Source organism: Rhinolophus ferrumequinum, chromosome 8, assembly GCF_004115265.2.
Source record: "Rhinolophus ferrumequinum isolate MPI-CBG mRhiFer1 chromosome 8, mRhiFer1_v1.p, whole genome shotgun sequence".
Classification (NCBI taxonomy): domain Eukaryota; kingdom Metazoa; phylum Chordata; class Mammalia; order Chiroptera; family Rhinolophidae; genus Rhinolophus; species Rhinolophus ferrumequinum.
The window spans coordinates 12476458-12491644 of NC_046291.1; the positions used below are offsets into that span (position 1 = coordinate 12476458).

General features: G+C 38.9%; 1 protein-coding gene across 1 annotated transcript in view; it reads left to right on the forward strand.

Annotated features, from left to right (window-relative positions):
- Nucleotides 1-15187, forward strand: part of WDFY1 (WD repeat and FYVE domain containing 1) — a 42931-nt gene that overhangs the window by 14727 nt on the left and 13017 nt on the right. Inside the window, exons 2-7 of the mRNA XM_033111714.1 lie at nt 1314-1381; nt 5927-6000; nt 9292-9346; nt 11043-11193; nt 12789-12901; nt 14728-14854. Coding sequence (XP_032967605.1) covers nt 1314-1381; nt 5927-6000; nt 9292-9346; nt 11043-11193; nt 12789-12901; nt 14728-14854 — 588 coding nt within the window. The remainder of the gene's footprint in view (nt 1-1313; nt 1382-5926; nt 6001-9291; nt 9347-11042; nt 11194-12788; nt 12902-14727; nt 14855-15187) is intronic.

The window sequence follows — 15187 nt, forward strand, 5'->3', positions numbered from 1 at the left end:
CAGTGGCCACAAGGCAGGGCGTGTTGTCCAGATGGCTGCTCCTACAGTAAAGCCTGTGTCCAGTCACATACAGAATAGCCTCGTGCCCACTGTGCTGCTGGGTCATCTTATTCATTCATGTGGATGCATGAAGGTCAACATCTATTCTTTGTTTTCTTTTATTGCAGCCTAATCATGTCCAGTAATCTGTACAGATCTCAAGTATAGTTGGGCAAGTTCTGACAAATGGATACACCCATGGAACCAATTCCCCAGAGTCTTGCCACGGCCCTAGAAAGTTCCCTTGTATTCCTTTCCATTCTATCCTCCCCCAGAAGCAACCACTATTCTGATTTTATTCTCACAGACTTGCCTTACTGGTCTTGAACTTCAATCCGAATGGAAACATACAGTGTCAACATAGTCTTAATGTATTTTTGTTTAAAGTGTTAAACATTCATTCAGTGCTGGCTGTGTGCCAGAACCTCTCTTGCTGTTAGAAATATAGGCATGACTGTGACAGAGCTGACAACAAGGGACAATAAGTTAGGAGTCCTTGCAGAGGCAGAGCACAGCCACGCCGGGAGAGGCAGTGAGTGCGCTTGGGATTCTGAAGAGGAAGAGGCCCAGGGCCTTGAGTGCAGGAGCAGGGTCACAGTATCCCCAGTCGTTCTGAGGTGATAAGCCAAAATGTTAAACTTTGCCTGTTTTGGTGATTCATCATTTTCCTGCCTACGGACCGGATTTCCTCATCTCCCTGTGTGTGTTCTGATGAAAGGAGAGGCCGGAGACCTGGTGTGGAATGGTTTCCTCTCAGGGGCATGAATACCAGGATTTGCTGTGCGTGACCCATGGTGTGGGCCCTGCTTTGTATGCACTCCCCTCCCTATCCTCCAGAAGCGTTTTCTTTCCATTTCTATCTCCTGCTGTCCTCGTTTGGCTCAGATATGAAGCAACTGAGTTCACACAGTTTATTTTACCAAGAAAAGCAGTTAATAGTTCTCAGCTTTCTTTGTATGTATATCATGATATAATGAGCATTTTCCATATTGTTAAAATTGTTTGAAATCCTGACTCCTAGCGACTGCATAACTTACCATCTATGGTCATACTATATGTATCTACATATAATATGTGTATATATAGTATATGTACTCTATATAAATATACTATATATAAATATACACTGTATGAATATGTATATGTCCAATTTGTCCAACTGATTAACTTTATAAGGTCAGTTGGGAAATGGTACTGAAAATAAATAATTAAGTTTTACAGGTCGCACAAAAGAAGATAAAATTACTACTCTTTTTTCTTTTCCTTCTCCACAGAACCATCCGAGTATGGCTCAAAAGAGACAGCGGACAGTACTGGCCCAGCATTTACCACACAATGGCCTGTGAGTAGCTGAACTGCCCCACTGGAGGAAAATGCCTCTAATGTCTTTGATGCTTTAAATTTCAAAATTTCTGATTAAAAAGTGCTGCTGGGTTTCAAAATGAGTCCCTTAGTTGCCTAAAAGCTCTGACATGCTGTGCCAAACTGCAGGAAAACTTCTTTTGTGAAGGAAGTTGGGTCTACTTGCTTAACTGAAACAAACTTGAACAAAACTGGAAAATAAAAAAAAAAAAAAAGAGGGAAAGGGCCTGTCCTATCCCCCAGGTTTTCCTTTAGTTTGTCACTTATGTTGGTAGTGAAGTTATACTTAGTAATAGCTGATCCTGACACTGAAAAAGGGCTCCCTACACTCCCAGGCCCTTGTTACCGGCCTTTTGCCCAACTTTTTCACAAACCTCTCGGTACGATTGAGAGATTTGGTGCAAGGTATGACACATTCTAAATAGCGGATTTTCTCGGTAGATAAATATGTTCTAAAAATAAGTCTAGAAGACAAAGCTTTTGCATTGAAATTTTACAACAGCCCTGAGCTGTAGTGGCATAAAATTTCATTTAAATTCTAGCCTTTCATGCAAAATCTAAGTGGCACTGCCATCCTTCTCTCCCACTTCTTCATCCTTTCTTCCAAAGAGAACCCCTCAGAGGATGTCTGGATACCACCCAGGCCCAAGCTGGGATTGAATTCTTCTGTCCCAAATAGCCACACAGAAGCATCCAGAGTTGCTCATTTCCTTGGGGTGTTGGTCCTTTCTGAGGGATTTTCCTCAGTTAAGGGTTCCAATATTCAGAGGACACCCTAGGAAAAGAAAAAAGACTTTGGGGCATGCCTGATGGTTTGCTACTTCTAAAGACCATTATAAAGTTCTTCAAAGGAGACCACGACACTGGTGACACTGGCACAGCTTCTTAAGAGTTATTCCAGAGACCGTGGAGTTTCTTATAAACAGAGCACAGCCAGTTATTCAGCAGATTCAGTACAAACAGTTTGAGTCACCCTTCTAAGCGCCTCCTTTCTTGGCTAGCATTTTCTTATTTGTGCACTTATTTCAGTGTACATGTATTGTTCACATCCTGCGATCAGTTTCACAAAAAATTAGTAGTTTATTAGGATTTTCATTTTTTATACCTTCCACTGACAGCTTGGGCAGGGCTAGTCAACTTCTCTGTCTTGATAATCATTCAGTGAAAAGGAAGTAGACTTTTTGGACTACTGGTGTAAAGGTAACTATTATAAAAGGAACCATAACACTTTAAAATACAGAGCACGTTAGAAGACTACTTCTAATCATAATTAGAAAGGAATCATAATTTACTGTGCCAATCATTAGTATGTCTAGTTATCCGTGTACTGTGGCTGCATAACCTTGGTTACTCCTCCGAAATGTGAAGTGACCGATGTCTCAGTAAAGGTGCTCGTGGAGCCCATTTGAGAAATTTACTTTGGGATTTTTCAGAATGGGGACAGAAACAGGGGGGACATCTTGGGCCTCTCAGCCCACCCTTTACCCAACCAACACAAACAAACAAACAAAAAAACAAAGGCTTCTCTTACTGATAACTCCTTACTAACAGTAGCTCAGCGACAGATGTGACAGCTGGAGACAGCAAAGCCTGAGGATCCCATGCCAGTGCTGGGGGTGTCTCGTCACCTTGTAGACAGCCTTGTTAGAGCTGTCGCTGTTATCCCTCCCTCTTCTCCCTTCCCCCACACACTGCATTTTGGACATAGCTTAATCTTGAGTTCATTCCCATTAGAATAGAGAGAGAGAGAGAGAGACAGATGGAGATGGATGTTGTACTACATTTAGTTCAGTTACTCCTGGGCCTGTATTTTCCCTAAATGTGTAGTAGAGCTTTGTGATTAATTTCTGTCCCAGGGCACCAAAACCTGGCAGTAGAAATGGGCACTCTTCCTTGGCTCTCAGGCTTTGGGCACACAGCTTTGGCTCTCTCTGTTGCCATCCTTGCTAACTTAGTTACCAGCCTCCGGAAGTGGTTCCCAGACCGCTGTGGCTGGAAAGACCAGTAGAAACAGGGAAGAACAGGCAGCATCTCTGCTGTTGGTGGCTGACATCTCCATGTTTCTATCTACATATATTTGGCTTGTTGCTTCCAGAAGCTTCTTTATTGCATCCATTGGGAGCTGTATCTATTGATGAAACTGCAGGAACATTGCCAGAAGAACACAGAATGAATGACGAGAAATAACTGCTTGTCTGTTTTAGGATGACTTTTACTTTAAAAATATATTCAAAACATGAGAGGAAAAGTATCATTTTGATTCCAGAAACGATCTGTAGATTACCCGATTTAGGATGTTTTAGTGGTCCTCCACCAATTTAAACTATTTCCTGGGACCGGACAGAGTAATCAATGAACCAAACCTTAGTATATTGCTATATGTACTTCACTTATGTTTTGTAATGTTACCTCACATAACGAAAACAACTTTCAGAATTTGCTTTAGCTGAAGAAAAATAGTAACTCTTAGTTTCTGAATCTACTAAGTGCCTCATGCCTTTTTTAAAATATCATTTTGTGAAATCATCACAACAGATATGCCAGGTAGGTGATATTTTCACCATTTTGTTGACGGGGAAACTGAGTCCACTGCTTGTGGTTGGAATTCCACGCCTGTCTGACTCCAAAGCTATACTATGCTACCAACTGCATTTATGGGATGGGTCCATGACCTTGATCTACAAAGAGCTAGACAGTAAATATTTAGACTTTGTGGGCCAAACAATCTCTACAGCGATTATTCAACTTTCTGTCCCTGTAGCATGAAAGCAACCATAGCCATACATAAAAGAAAGAGTCTGGCCGTGTTCCAAAAAATCAAAAAATGTATTTACATAACTAGAGTTTAAGCATATGATTTTGGACAGAGTGATGCCTTTTTAAAAGGCCACTGATTTGTTTGTACTTTGTTTGTTTCTAAAACTATGTGAATGTCCAAACTTTTTTTTTTTTTTTTTTTTAATTACATTGCTCAATTCCCTAGTAGCTTTCCTTCTAGGGAAAAAACCAGGATATCTTCATATACAAAACAAATAAACTAGGGAAGTTTTTTTTTTTTAAACTATAAGAAGTCTCCAGCCTCATAAAATTTCTCAGCACATTGTAATTTTTACACAGAAGAGGGATCTTACATATTTATGTATAGTTTGTTAGACAGTTAGGCATAAAGAGAATTGAAAAAGAAGCTTTAAAGCATTAAGATTTAGTACCAACTGAAAAGTAAGCAAAAATGATGACAATGAATCTTTGAAATCATCCAAGCATGATTTGATTTGTCAAAGATAATTTTATACATGGTTATTGAAAGGCAATTTGTATGAAGATATATATATCTTTGTGGTTGTAATTCTTAAACACAATCGTTTTTTAGTCTCCAGCATCAATATGGTGGATAAGGGTGTACAGGTTCTTGACAATTGTAATTGTTTTGTGGACTAAAAATTGCGGTACCTGCCTTTCAATTAGATAGTTCTTTGAATGCATCTCAGGCTCTTTCTGTAGTCTGAGCATGTAGCTAGGTTTGTTTTTGCCTTTGAGTACAATCCAGTATTATAGTTTATTTTCTTCCTTTGGTGGAGAATATCAGCCTAGTATAGAGAGAAAACTTTAAATGATTTTCAAATGGTGACCTCACGTATAAGATTTTTTTTCTTTTTTATAAGAAGTTTCATTTTAAAGTAAACTAAAGTTTGTTTGTTTTGTTTGTTTTTTTCCTGGCATGTATTTCCTTGTTGCGGTTCTTCCATGGTTAATTAAAATTCTTTAGGCTGAAATGAACCCAAACAATTGTTTTTCCAAATGTTCCATGTTCTAAGTCACTTTAATTCTGATTTGTAGCAGAAGGAGATGATTTGGAGTTTCTCCTTTCTGAAACTCATTCTCTGGCCGGTGCTTTCTGGAAGGATAGGTAGAACCTGGAGGGGTATGTACATGAGAAGCAGGTGCTACGCAGTCACATGACACTGCTGTCTACAAAGAAACATGTCTGCACCTCACAATTCCACTTACTGCAAACTGGGGTTGTGTGTGTAATTGCAGAAGATAACTTTTTTTGGCCACTGGGGAAAAATAGTAATTTCAAAGTGTTTTTCCTAGCTTGCTCTCACACGCCTTGGGATGGGCATTCTGGTGCTGGGAACCCCTCTTTCCACAGGTCCCAGCTACTCTTCTACCTGTGATGGGGGAGGGTGCTGGGCCAGGGTGACCTGCTGAGTTTGGGGCTCAGATCACCCACTGTAACCACTGGTCCTCAGACCTTTCCAGAGACAGATAGGAGTCTTAGTCAGGTGAAACTTCATGCTGGATCGCTTCACCCAAAATTTAAAAAATAATTTTATATGAGAATTTAAACTAAAACAACAGGAAGAAATTTAATAACATTTTCAATTCACACCATTATTTTTTACAAAACATTTTTGCCCTCTTTTTTTAAAACCCAAATTGCCTAGCTCTTTTTAATAATGTACTTTGAATAATGACAAATTGCTTAGCTTTGCTGGTAATGTGGTCTTTGTCTTCCTGGCAGCTCCGTGCTCTGCTATGGCTTACCATCATGATAGCAGACGGATATTTGTGGGCCAGGATAACGGAGCCGTAATGGTAGGTAGTTTCCAGAATGTATTCCTTATATTGACCTCCCCATGTTCACTTCTGTTGGACAGCTTAAATGAAGTTAACAGTAAATGCCTGATTGGCATAAAAAGGTTGAATTCAGTATTAGACTTCAAAATGGATTAATTTTAATTAGTGCTTAATTTTAAACTATTTCTGTGGAACTCAAAACTCTGTCATGATTGATGGTTGGGTGCTCAGACGAGCCTATACAGCAGCCTCCACACAGTGAATATGAGGCCATAGTGGCCCCATCCCTGAACCCTGCAGGAGGCCAGGGCAAGGAAAGCATGGTGAAGAGAGAGAGAGAGAGAGAGAGAGAGAGAGAGAGAGAGAGAGAGAGAGAGAGAGAGTGTGTGTGTGTGTGTAACAGACAGGGGGAAGGGAAATGAGTTTAGGGACTAGTCATTCAGCCAACAACTTGTATAACTCTCTAAGGCAGTGCTTCTCAAACTATCTTTGGGGAAAGACTAGATATTTACATTTTTAATTTATTACAGATTGGTATTTTGTGGGTCAAATTGTGTGTGTTTTTGTATTTACATATATTTTTTCTTAATTGAGATACAGAACTCATATACCATAAAATTCACCATTTTAAAGTGTGCAATTCAGTGGATTTATAGTATATTCACAAGATTATGCAACCATTAACACTCTCTAATTCCAAAACAATTTCATCACACCGTCTCCCCCAAAGAAACCCCACACCCATTAGTGGTCTCTCCCCACTCCCTTTCCCCCAGCTCCTGGCAATCATTAATCTACTTTCTGAGTCCAGAGATTTGCCTATTTTAGACATTTTATGTAAGTAGAATCATAGAATATGTGTTGCCTTTTATGTCTGGCTTCTTTCACTTAGCATGTTTTAAGGTTCATCTGTATTGTAGTTTGGATCAGTACTTCATCCCTTTTTGTTTATTATGTAGATATAACACTCTTTGTTTATTCATTCATCAGTTGATGGACATTGGGGTTGTTGCCACTTTTTGGCTATTATTAATAATGCTGCTGTGGACATTCGTGTGCAAGTTTGTGTGTGAACCTAAGTTTTTCATTCTATTGGGCATATATACCTACGAATGGAATTTCTGGGTCATGTGGTAAGTCTGTAGTTAACTTATTGAGGAACCACCAAACTGTTCCCCAAAGTGTGTACCAACTGTACATTCCCACCAACAATGTGAGAGGGTTCCGGTTTACATCATTGCCAACGCGTGTTATTTTCCATAGTGTTTTGTTTTGTTTTTATTCTGGCCATCCTACTGGGTGTGAAGTGGTATCTCATTATGCTTTGATTTGCATTTCTCTAATGACTATTGATGTTGAGCATCTTCTCATGTGCTTGTTGGAAATTTGCATATCTTCTTTGGAGAAATATCTATTCAAGTCCTTGGCCCACTTTTAATTTTTTTCTTTTTTAATTGGTGAGCTATAAGAGACTCGGAATGGCAGCCTGGAAGAATTCTCCAGTGAAACCAACCATCTGGTCATAGGTTTTCATTGGGAAAAGTTTTTTTTTCCCCCTTCTTCCGCCTCCCCCTGCCCCCACTCCGGTTCAAGCAGTTGTTTTCCAGTCTAGTTGTGTAGTTCACAGCTCCCTGGCCCATGCTGGTATTATGAGCCTTGCACTCCCAGTCATCGGTCGACAGCTCACGCTGACCGGCCGCTCAAGGCAGCACACGGTAGCCCACGGCAGCCCACTGCAGCCCATGGTAGCACTCAGCAAACCCACAGCAGATCATGGCAGCTTATGCCAAGCTTTGGCTGCTCACAGCAGCCCAGATCCAGGGAGAGCTGTTGTTCACAATCTTAGCTGTAGAGGGCGCAGCTCACTGGCCCATGTGGGAGTCAAACCAGCGACCTTGGCATTAGGGGCATGGCGCTCCAACCACCTGAGCCACCGGGCTGGCCCGTGAAAAGCTTTTTTTTAGTACTAATTTAACCACTTTACTTGTTACAGATTTTCTGTTTCTTCATCAGTCCATGTGTATTGTTTGTGTCTTTCTGGGCCAAGAAACAAAGAGCCAGTACAAAGGACAGGCTCTCTGCCTAAGTGTTTCACTCAGCAGTAGGTAGGTGGAGAGGACTCAGGGGCTGCAGTGTTGGCAGTTGAGGAGCTCAATGCCCCATCAGCTTGGGGCTGCTGTAAATAGATTATGTAGTAGTAAATGCCAACGTTCTTGTTTTTCTCCTTCTGAAAAGTTGATAGGAATAGCATGGTGATGTGTCTACACAAATATAACAAGAAGTCACAAAAGGGCAAGCCTCCAGTGGTAGCAATGGGTGTGCATTTATTTTTCTAGTGACCGTTCTTGTGGCCCCTGCTTCAAGAGTACAGGTTCTAGGATGGCATATAAAAACTCTTGCAGCTCTTCAGTGGAAAGGGGCAATGTAAATCCAATTTATCATTAGTTAACAATTGATTTTTTAATCTCCCACCCAATACAAATTAGTATCTATAAAATGCTAATACATTTTTGTACTTTGCAAAACCAAGATGGAAACAAGGAGTCAGTATTCCTTTGTGGGGTTTTTTTTGTGTTTTTTTTTTCAGTCTGAGCAGTCAACAATTTATAATGTCCATGTTACCTAGAGCCTTAAGAACTTACAAATTTGGCACTGATTAGCAGAATTTTTTATTAGTGCTTTTTTTAGAGTTTTCTTGGTTTTATGTTGAATCTTATTTTTTCATTAGGTATATATTCTTTTAATCTTTTCCTAGTTATAAAGTATTACATATCTATAAAAAATTTGGAAAACGTTAAGAGTATAAAAAAATAAAACCACCACCAATTTCTTAATTTCCTTTTTTGCTGTTCTTTTTTTTATTAAATATGTTCACTTCCCCCCTTACACTGCTGAGGTGTCTTATGTTTTATTTTCACTATAGTTGAGAACTCTTATTAGTAATGGGTCTTTACAATTTTTCTTTATTTATGTCATCTTGAGGAATTTTTGGTGCGGCCAAGAGAGAAAAATTAACAAGACTCCTTTGAGGTTAGAGGGAGAAGATATTCAATGTGCCCACTTGTGGGGCAAGAACTGGACAAAAATGCTGTAGTGGTCACGGCACTTTCTTTATTCTATCAGGTCCCCCCAAAAAGGGTGGCTTGAGGACAGGCCTGATGAAAGGAGCAATTCTGTGTTATTGTTATATAGCTAATCTAGAGTCCCAAATCTGGTGATAGCTATTTTTAGTTGACTTTGTTTTGAAAGTTAAGTTCTTGTTGTTTTTAAAACCATAACTGTTTTCTTATTGCATGTCTTTACTCTTAGGAATTTCATGTTTCTGAAGATTTTAATAAAATGAACTTTATCAAGACCTACCCAGGTAATTATACCACACACCCAGACGCTGGCATATATATATATATATATATATATATATATATATATATATATATATATATATATACACGTAAATCTACACATACAAAACTAGGACCCCATCTCTTATGATCAAAATTAGGTTTTCACATTAACTTTTTCCTTTTGTTACTCCAATGATATGAGAGGCTATTAGCTCTTGGGGGTTATTTACTATCCTTTTCCTGCTTATTAACGTTTAAAATTTTGTATGCTATTCGATTTGGGTGCATATATCAGATTTAATCTTCTATTTTTGAACATGTGTACTGCTTCTATTTTGATAACACACACCAACATGTATGATAGTGTATGTATATGTGTTGTATGTGTATCTGTGAGTGTATTTCATGTAGATCTATTAGGTTGGTGCAAAAATAATTGCAATTTTTGCAATTATTTTTAACCTTTTAAACCGCAATTACTTTTGCACCAACCTAATATACATGTGTGTCCTTGACTGATACTATGACTCTAATTACTTCTGTTTAAAACAAATTCCTAAAAGTGGAGAAACTGGGTCAAACGTTGAAAAGTTTTTTAATGCTCTAGATTTATTTTGCAAACCTCTTCCCAGCAGTAGTGTACATTTTGCAATCCTCTGCATGGTGGTTAAGAGTGCCTGTTCTTTAAGTCTTTACAACATTGGTCTTTATAAATGTTTTTCACCAGTTTGGTAGTCAAAATAGTTCTCAAGTTAAAAATTATTTAAGTTTTATTTAATGTTAACCCTTTGTCATCTTTTCTGAATGGCTGTTCATGATTTTGCCCATATTCACAGGGAGTTGTAGTATTTTATAATTAATTTATATGAAAGAGTTCTTCAGTTCTTCCGGAGAAGCCTGTACAGCTTAGAGCAAGGTCGGAGGTTTCTCTGTCTGACCTCTGACTTCATTCATCAGACTGGGCATTTATTAAACACCTGCTGTATGCAAGGTCCCACACGTACCAGGTGAAGTAGATGGTCACTGCCAGAGTGTGGCTTACAATCGACTTGGAAACACAGCTACTCCAGAAGTTAGGTTGTAGAACACTTGCCTCATTCTCAGTTGTTATTTTGGAATACAGAACTTTACAAGAACTTTGCCTTTATAAATAATAAAAAGTTACACACAAATTATTCCAGAAACAAAATGCTTACACTATTTTTTAATTTCAGAAAATTGCAGGTCCTCTTGTTTACAAGGCCACTGTTTTCTAAAGGGTCAAAACGCTAAAGCTATGGACAATAAAAAAACCATTGTTCTTTTAAGAAAAGACTGCCGCTTTCCATATGGAACTCATTGGTAGTTAAGGTTTTGTAGAGCAAAGTAAAAATATTCTCTTGAGTACAGCAAAGGAAAAAAAACACAAAACTGTCTCTAATCTATTATCGGAATCCCTCTTGAGTATTACACTTTAATGATTTGTATTTCGTGATCGTCTTCCCTGTCCGGGCGCAGGGGCAGGGCGTTGGGAAGTCTGGTAGTGAATTGGGGCAGGGCAAATGATCTGCAATCTCGCTTCACAGTCAGACATTTCCGTGACAGGACTGTTTAGACTGTGTGTCTCCAGGCCAACCAGGTGGCGAAGGTCAGCCTCAGTTCTCACCCCGGGAGACTTGATTCTGAAGGTCACATTTCTTCCTGAAGGGCGCAGACTTTCCCTTTCTGTTCCTACAGCTCATCAGAATCGGGTGTCTGCGATAATCTTCAGCCTGGCCTCAGAGTGGGTGGTCAGCACCGGCCATGACAAGTGTGTCAGCTGGATGTGCACCCGGAATGGGGACATGCTCGGGAGGCACTTCTTCACGTCCTGGGCTTCGTGTTTACAGTATCCTTCCGAGGGCCGGACCTTGGCCTGCCCTGCGCCTGCTTGTCTCCATAGTTAGTTTTCAATCTGATCATAAATTGTTCATTGAGATCCAAAGACTGAATGCTTCCTATATATTTCACATAAAATCCAAGCATTTCTCTGTCTACTCTTCTGGGTATAAAATTGGTTTGTTAAAAATAAAAATTAAATGACTCACTGTTCCCTGCTGGGAAGTGCTCTACATTTTTAATACAAAATCTTGGAAAACCTAAACCTCATTAATGCAACTCCCTTCTGTCATTCCTTTACATTTCAAAGTGAAAGAAAAGACTTTTTGTATAAACAAAGGGGAATTCTAGTAATTGGTTATTTGCAGACCCTTCCAGAGAATATAATAAGGGTTGTGACCCTGGCGTTCATAAATGGGCTACAATGAGGTCTGTAGTTTTTTGTGTGTGGAGAGACTTTGTAATCCTTGTAATACTCTCAAAGGTGCCTCAGCATCCCCAAACTGTTAAGAAATTGCTGCTTTGAAAACTTTTTCCACTAAATGGAATTTGTTTTACGTAGAGCTCTCTTGCTTAAGGCTAGCTGTGGTGGCTGTGTATCTGTGAAGGCAAGATCAAGGCTGTCAACAGCAGGCAAATACCCCAGGGTAGTTTCCCTTTCAGAGTTGGACATCTAGCTTAGTAAAATTTTTTTCCATTGAAAGCCTTTATAACAAATGTTTATTACAAATGAATGCACAGCAGGAAATATTTAAAATAAGCATTTGAAATAGTACCATACACTTTAGAATCAAACAAGGGAAAATACTCAGATACATTATGTGCTAAATAACGGTTTCTGTTGTGTGTTAGGCTTTGCACATGGATTGGTAGAAAATGGCACAGAAGCACAATCATGGCCCAGCCTGTAGTGCTCCCTCTGACCTGTATTTTGGAATTAAAATAGTTGTTACCCTATTTTGTGTAAACTACTGATTTGCCACAAATTTCTCTGGCCATACAGTGACTGAGAAAGTAATGAGCTGTTATCAATAGTTAATATATTTTTTAAATTTCAGTTTGCTAGTACCCCAAATAACTGCCTTTTAGATGATTAAAGTTAACCTACACAACAAACAATATAAAATAAACCAATCTCTTTACTTAAAGCTAAATCATCTAGGCCAAAAGAAAGATGGGTTCATGTCCATACGTGCTGTCAGTTTTATATTATTTATAGAGATAGTTCGTAAATAGCCATTTTGTTCCAGTTCTTGCTTTTTTTTCATTATTGAGTATTTACTTTATTATACTTTATTATAATTTGATTATAACTACTTATTTTTATGTCTGTCGTCTCTATCAGCTCTTACCTTTTTTATTGCCAAGCACTAGCATATTGGTTAGAATAGCAACAGGTACTCAATGAATTCTTGTTGAATGGATGAATATTAATTTTCCCAATAATCCCAGCTTAAATATTTTTTTTTCTTCAATATTTACATGTTGCATGATTTCCAGTTGGGTATTTCCTTTCTCATGGTTTTAGGTTTGTGCTTATTGTCTCTAAAGTACACATTTTCTATTTTATAACTTTGAGATGGATCCTTGACTGCTTCCCCACAGATATGATTTTGATACTCAGTATGCTTTTGTTGGTGATTATTCTGGACAGATCACCCTGCTGAAGCTTGAGCAGAACACCTGTTCAGTCATCACAACCCTCAAAGGACATGAAGGTAGGCTGCGTAATCACCCACAGGTTTTCCACCTAATTTGGGCATCCAAATTTAGTGCTCAGCTCTGTGGTTTCATGAATGATCAACTTCCTATATCTATCAGATTTCTATTTGATTGACCAGACAAAGGATTTAGATCTCAAAGAGTGAAAATGAAAACTAAGTGAAGGTAGGGTGTTGGGATGGGTTTTATATTATCAGAATCCCTTCTAGATTGCTTTGTGGATAATACTTTCCATTTTGTTTACCTTTTTCAATTAAATTATTTTCAGAAACCTTTTACATTTTCTTGTAAATGGTAAGACCTTTGGAAGAATGTTATTATATTATTATTTTTTTAATTTGTCAGTTTCTAGGACACTGAACAAGACCGAGTGGATCAATACAATTGGGAAAAACCATACGGGCTGATTCAGCCTCTACTTGGGAACCTCTCCTGGGTGGGGGCTGAAGGAAAAGAATGACCGGTGGCATTTCATTATTTCTGCAGGGCAATAAGTAGGTGAGGCTCCATGGAAGGGTTTTAAAACCCATTTAGCTGTATTGGGTAACAAATTAGAAGCTTTGAGGCCATCTGGTTAAGATTGAAGAATTGGGGAGAATTGAAAAGAAAGAATGATGGACTTCTATGAAAGTAATGTTCTAACAGGTTAAATGTTCTCTATGTATTCTTGCTGATCTGTTTAGGTGAAATCAAGCTTATCAGATATGGGACCTTGTGGAGGAAAAAAGGGAGAGAGAAGAACAGTTAGTTAAAATAGATTTGGGCAGGAAAGCACAGCCCCTGAAGACACCACTTACTGTTCATGACTAATGGTCTCATGACCCCAGGCTCTTAAGTAGTCTCTGGGTTGCTTAGGTCAGAGTGGGTTCTGGTAACTACTTATAGTGTCGGTATGGAAAGACCCTGTTTACCTGCTACTCTAGCTGAAATGTATGAGGCATAGGATTAAACAGTGTCAGGATTTATGCAAAATTATCCCTGAAACAAGTTTTGCAGAATACTTTTTTTTTTTTACTTAAGTTTCTGTGAGAAACCAGTTCAGTTGTTTGCTTTTGAATATGGCTTCATCCATTTTCTATATACTCTCCGAAAATATTATTAGCCTGTGTGACTGGTTCAATTTTATTAAGTTTATTAATAATTTTTTTTCTAGACAAGCAGCAATCAATGGAACAATGAAGAGATCTGTTGGAAGAGAAATCTATAGAAAGATTTTCCCAAGGTTATCAAATTTGATAAGTTTAGCCAATATACAGTACGAAATGTAAGGTTTGGATTTTTAACCTAAATTCTCTGGCATAATTGTGTGATATACCTATAGACTTTTTTTTTTTTTTGAGAAATTTAATTTTCTTAACTGTAGGCATCTTGCGGTAAAACCACCTGCAAGGTCCCAGAGACCTGGAATAATCCACGTTTTTATCTTATATCAGATGACCACATTAAACTTAATGGCCTTTTCTCATTAAATATTAATAGTTATTTTTTATTCAAAAGCTTTTACTGGACCGACCCTTCATATACAGCTGTTTTATGATTTTGTGGGACAGAACAAGGAAAAATTCTTTAAACATCTTTGCATTCAAAGTAGTTTGATGTACAACTGAAAATCCTAATCTTACAACTTCGGATAATGGATGTGCTGTGTCTTCTCTATGACTCGTGATAAAATGTTGAATGGCCCTTTCTTTGTACAACGAAGATACAGTTTTATTGATTCAGCCGGTGCTAGTTCAGTCTTCAGCTGTCAAATGTGTGTGTTCTAATGCAGAGTTTTATTTAACACACACACGCCTCTCTCTTTCCCCCGCAACCCCCTCAGGTAGTGTCGCCTGTCTCTGGTGGGACCCTCTTCAACGGTTACTCTTCTCAGGAGCGTCTGACAACAGCATCATCATGTGGGACATCGGAGGAAGGAAAGGCCGCACGCTTCTGCTCCAGGGCCATCAGTGCGTGACTATCCATGGGGTGGGGGGAGAATCTGAGTTTGGATGAGGCACGGGAAACATTATTTTGAAGACGGCCATTTGATAGGCTCACAGAGTCCACTTTTAACTGCTTTTCTGTTAGTCGTGAGTGTCCGGTGTTCTGTAGCAAAAAGAAAAAAAGAGCACAGGGTTCTCTTCCTTCTTAGGAAGGAACGCTTCCCACATTTCTCTCCCAATGAGTCACCCCACAGAAATATCTGCTTGAGGCTGACGTGTGTTAGAGACCTCAGGTGAGGACTTTGACCGTGGAAGATGGCGTGTAATGTGATACTAAGCCATTCTCAAACTGGATGC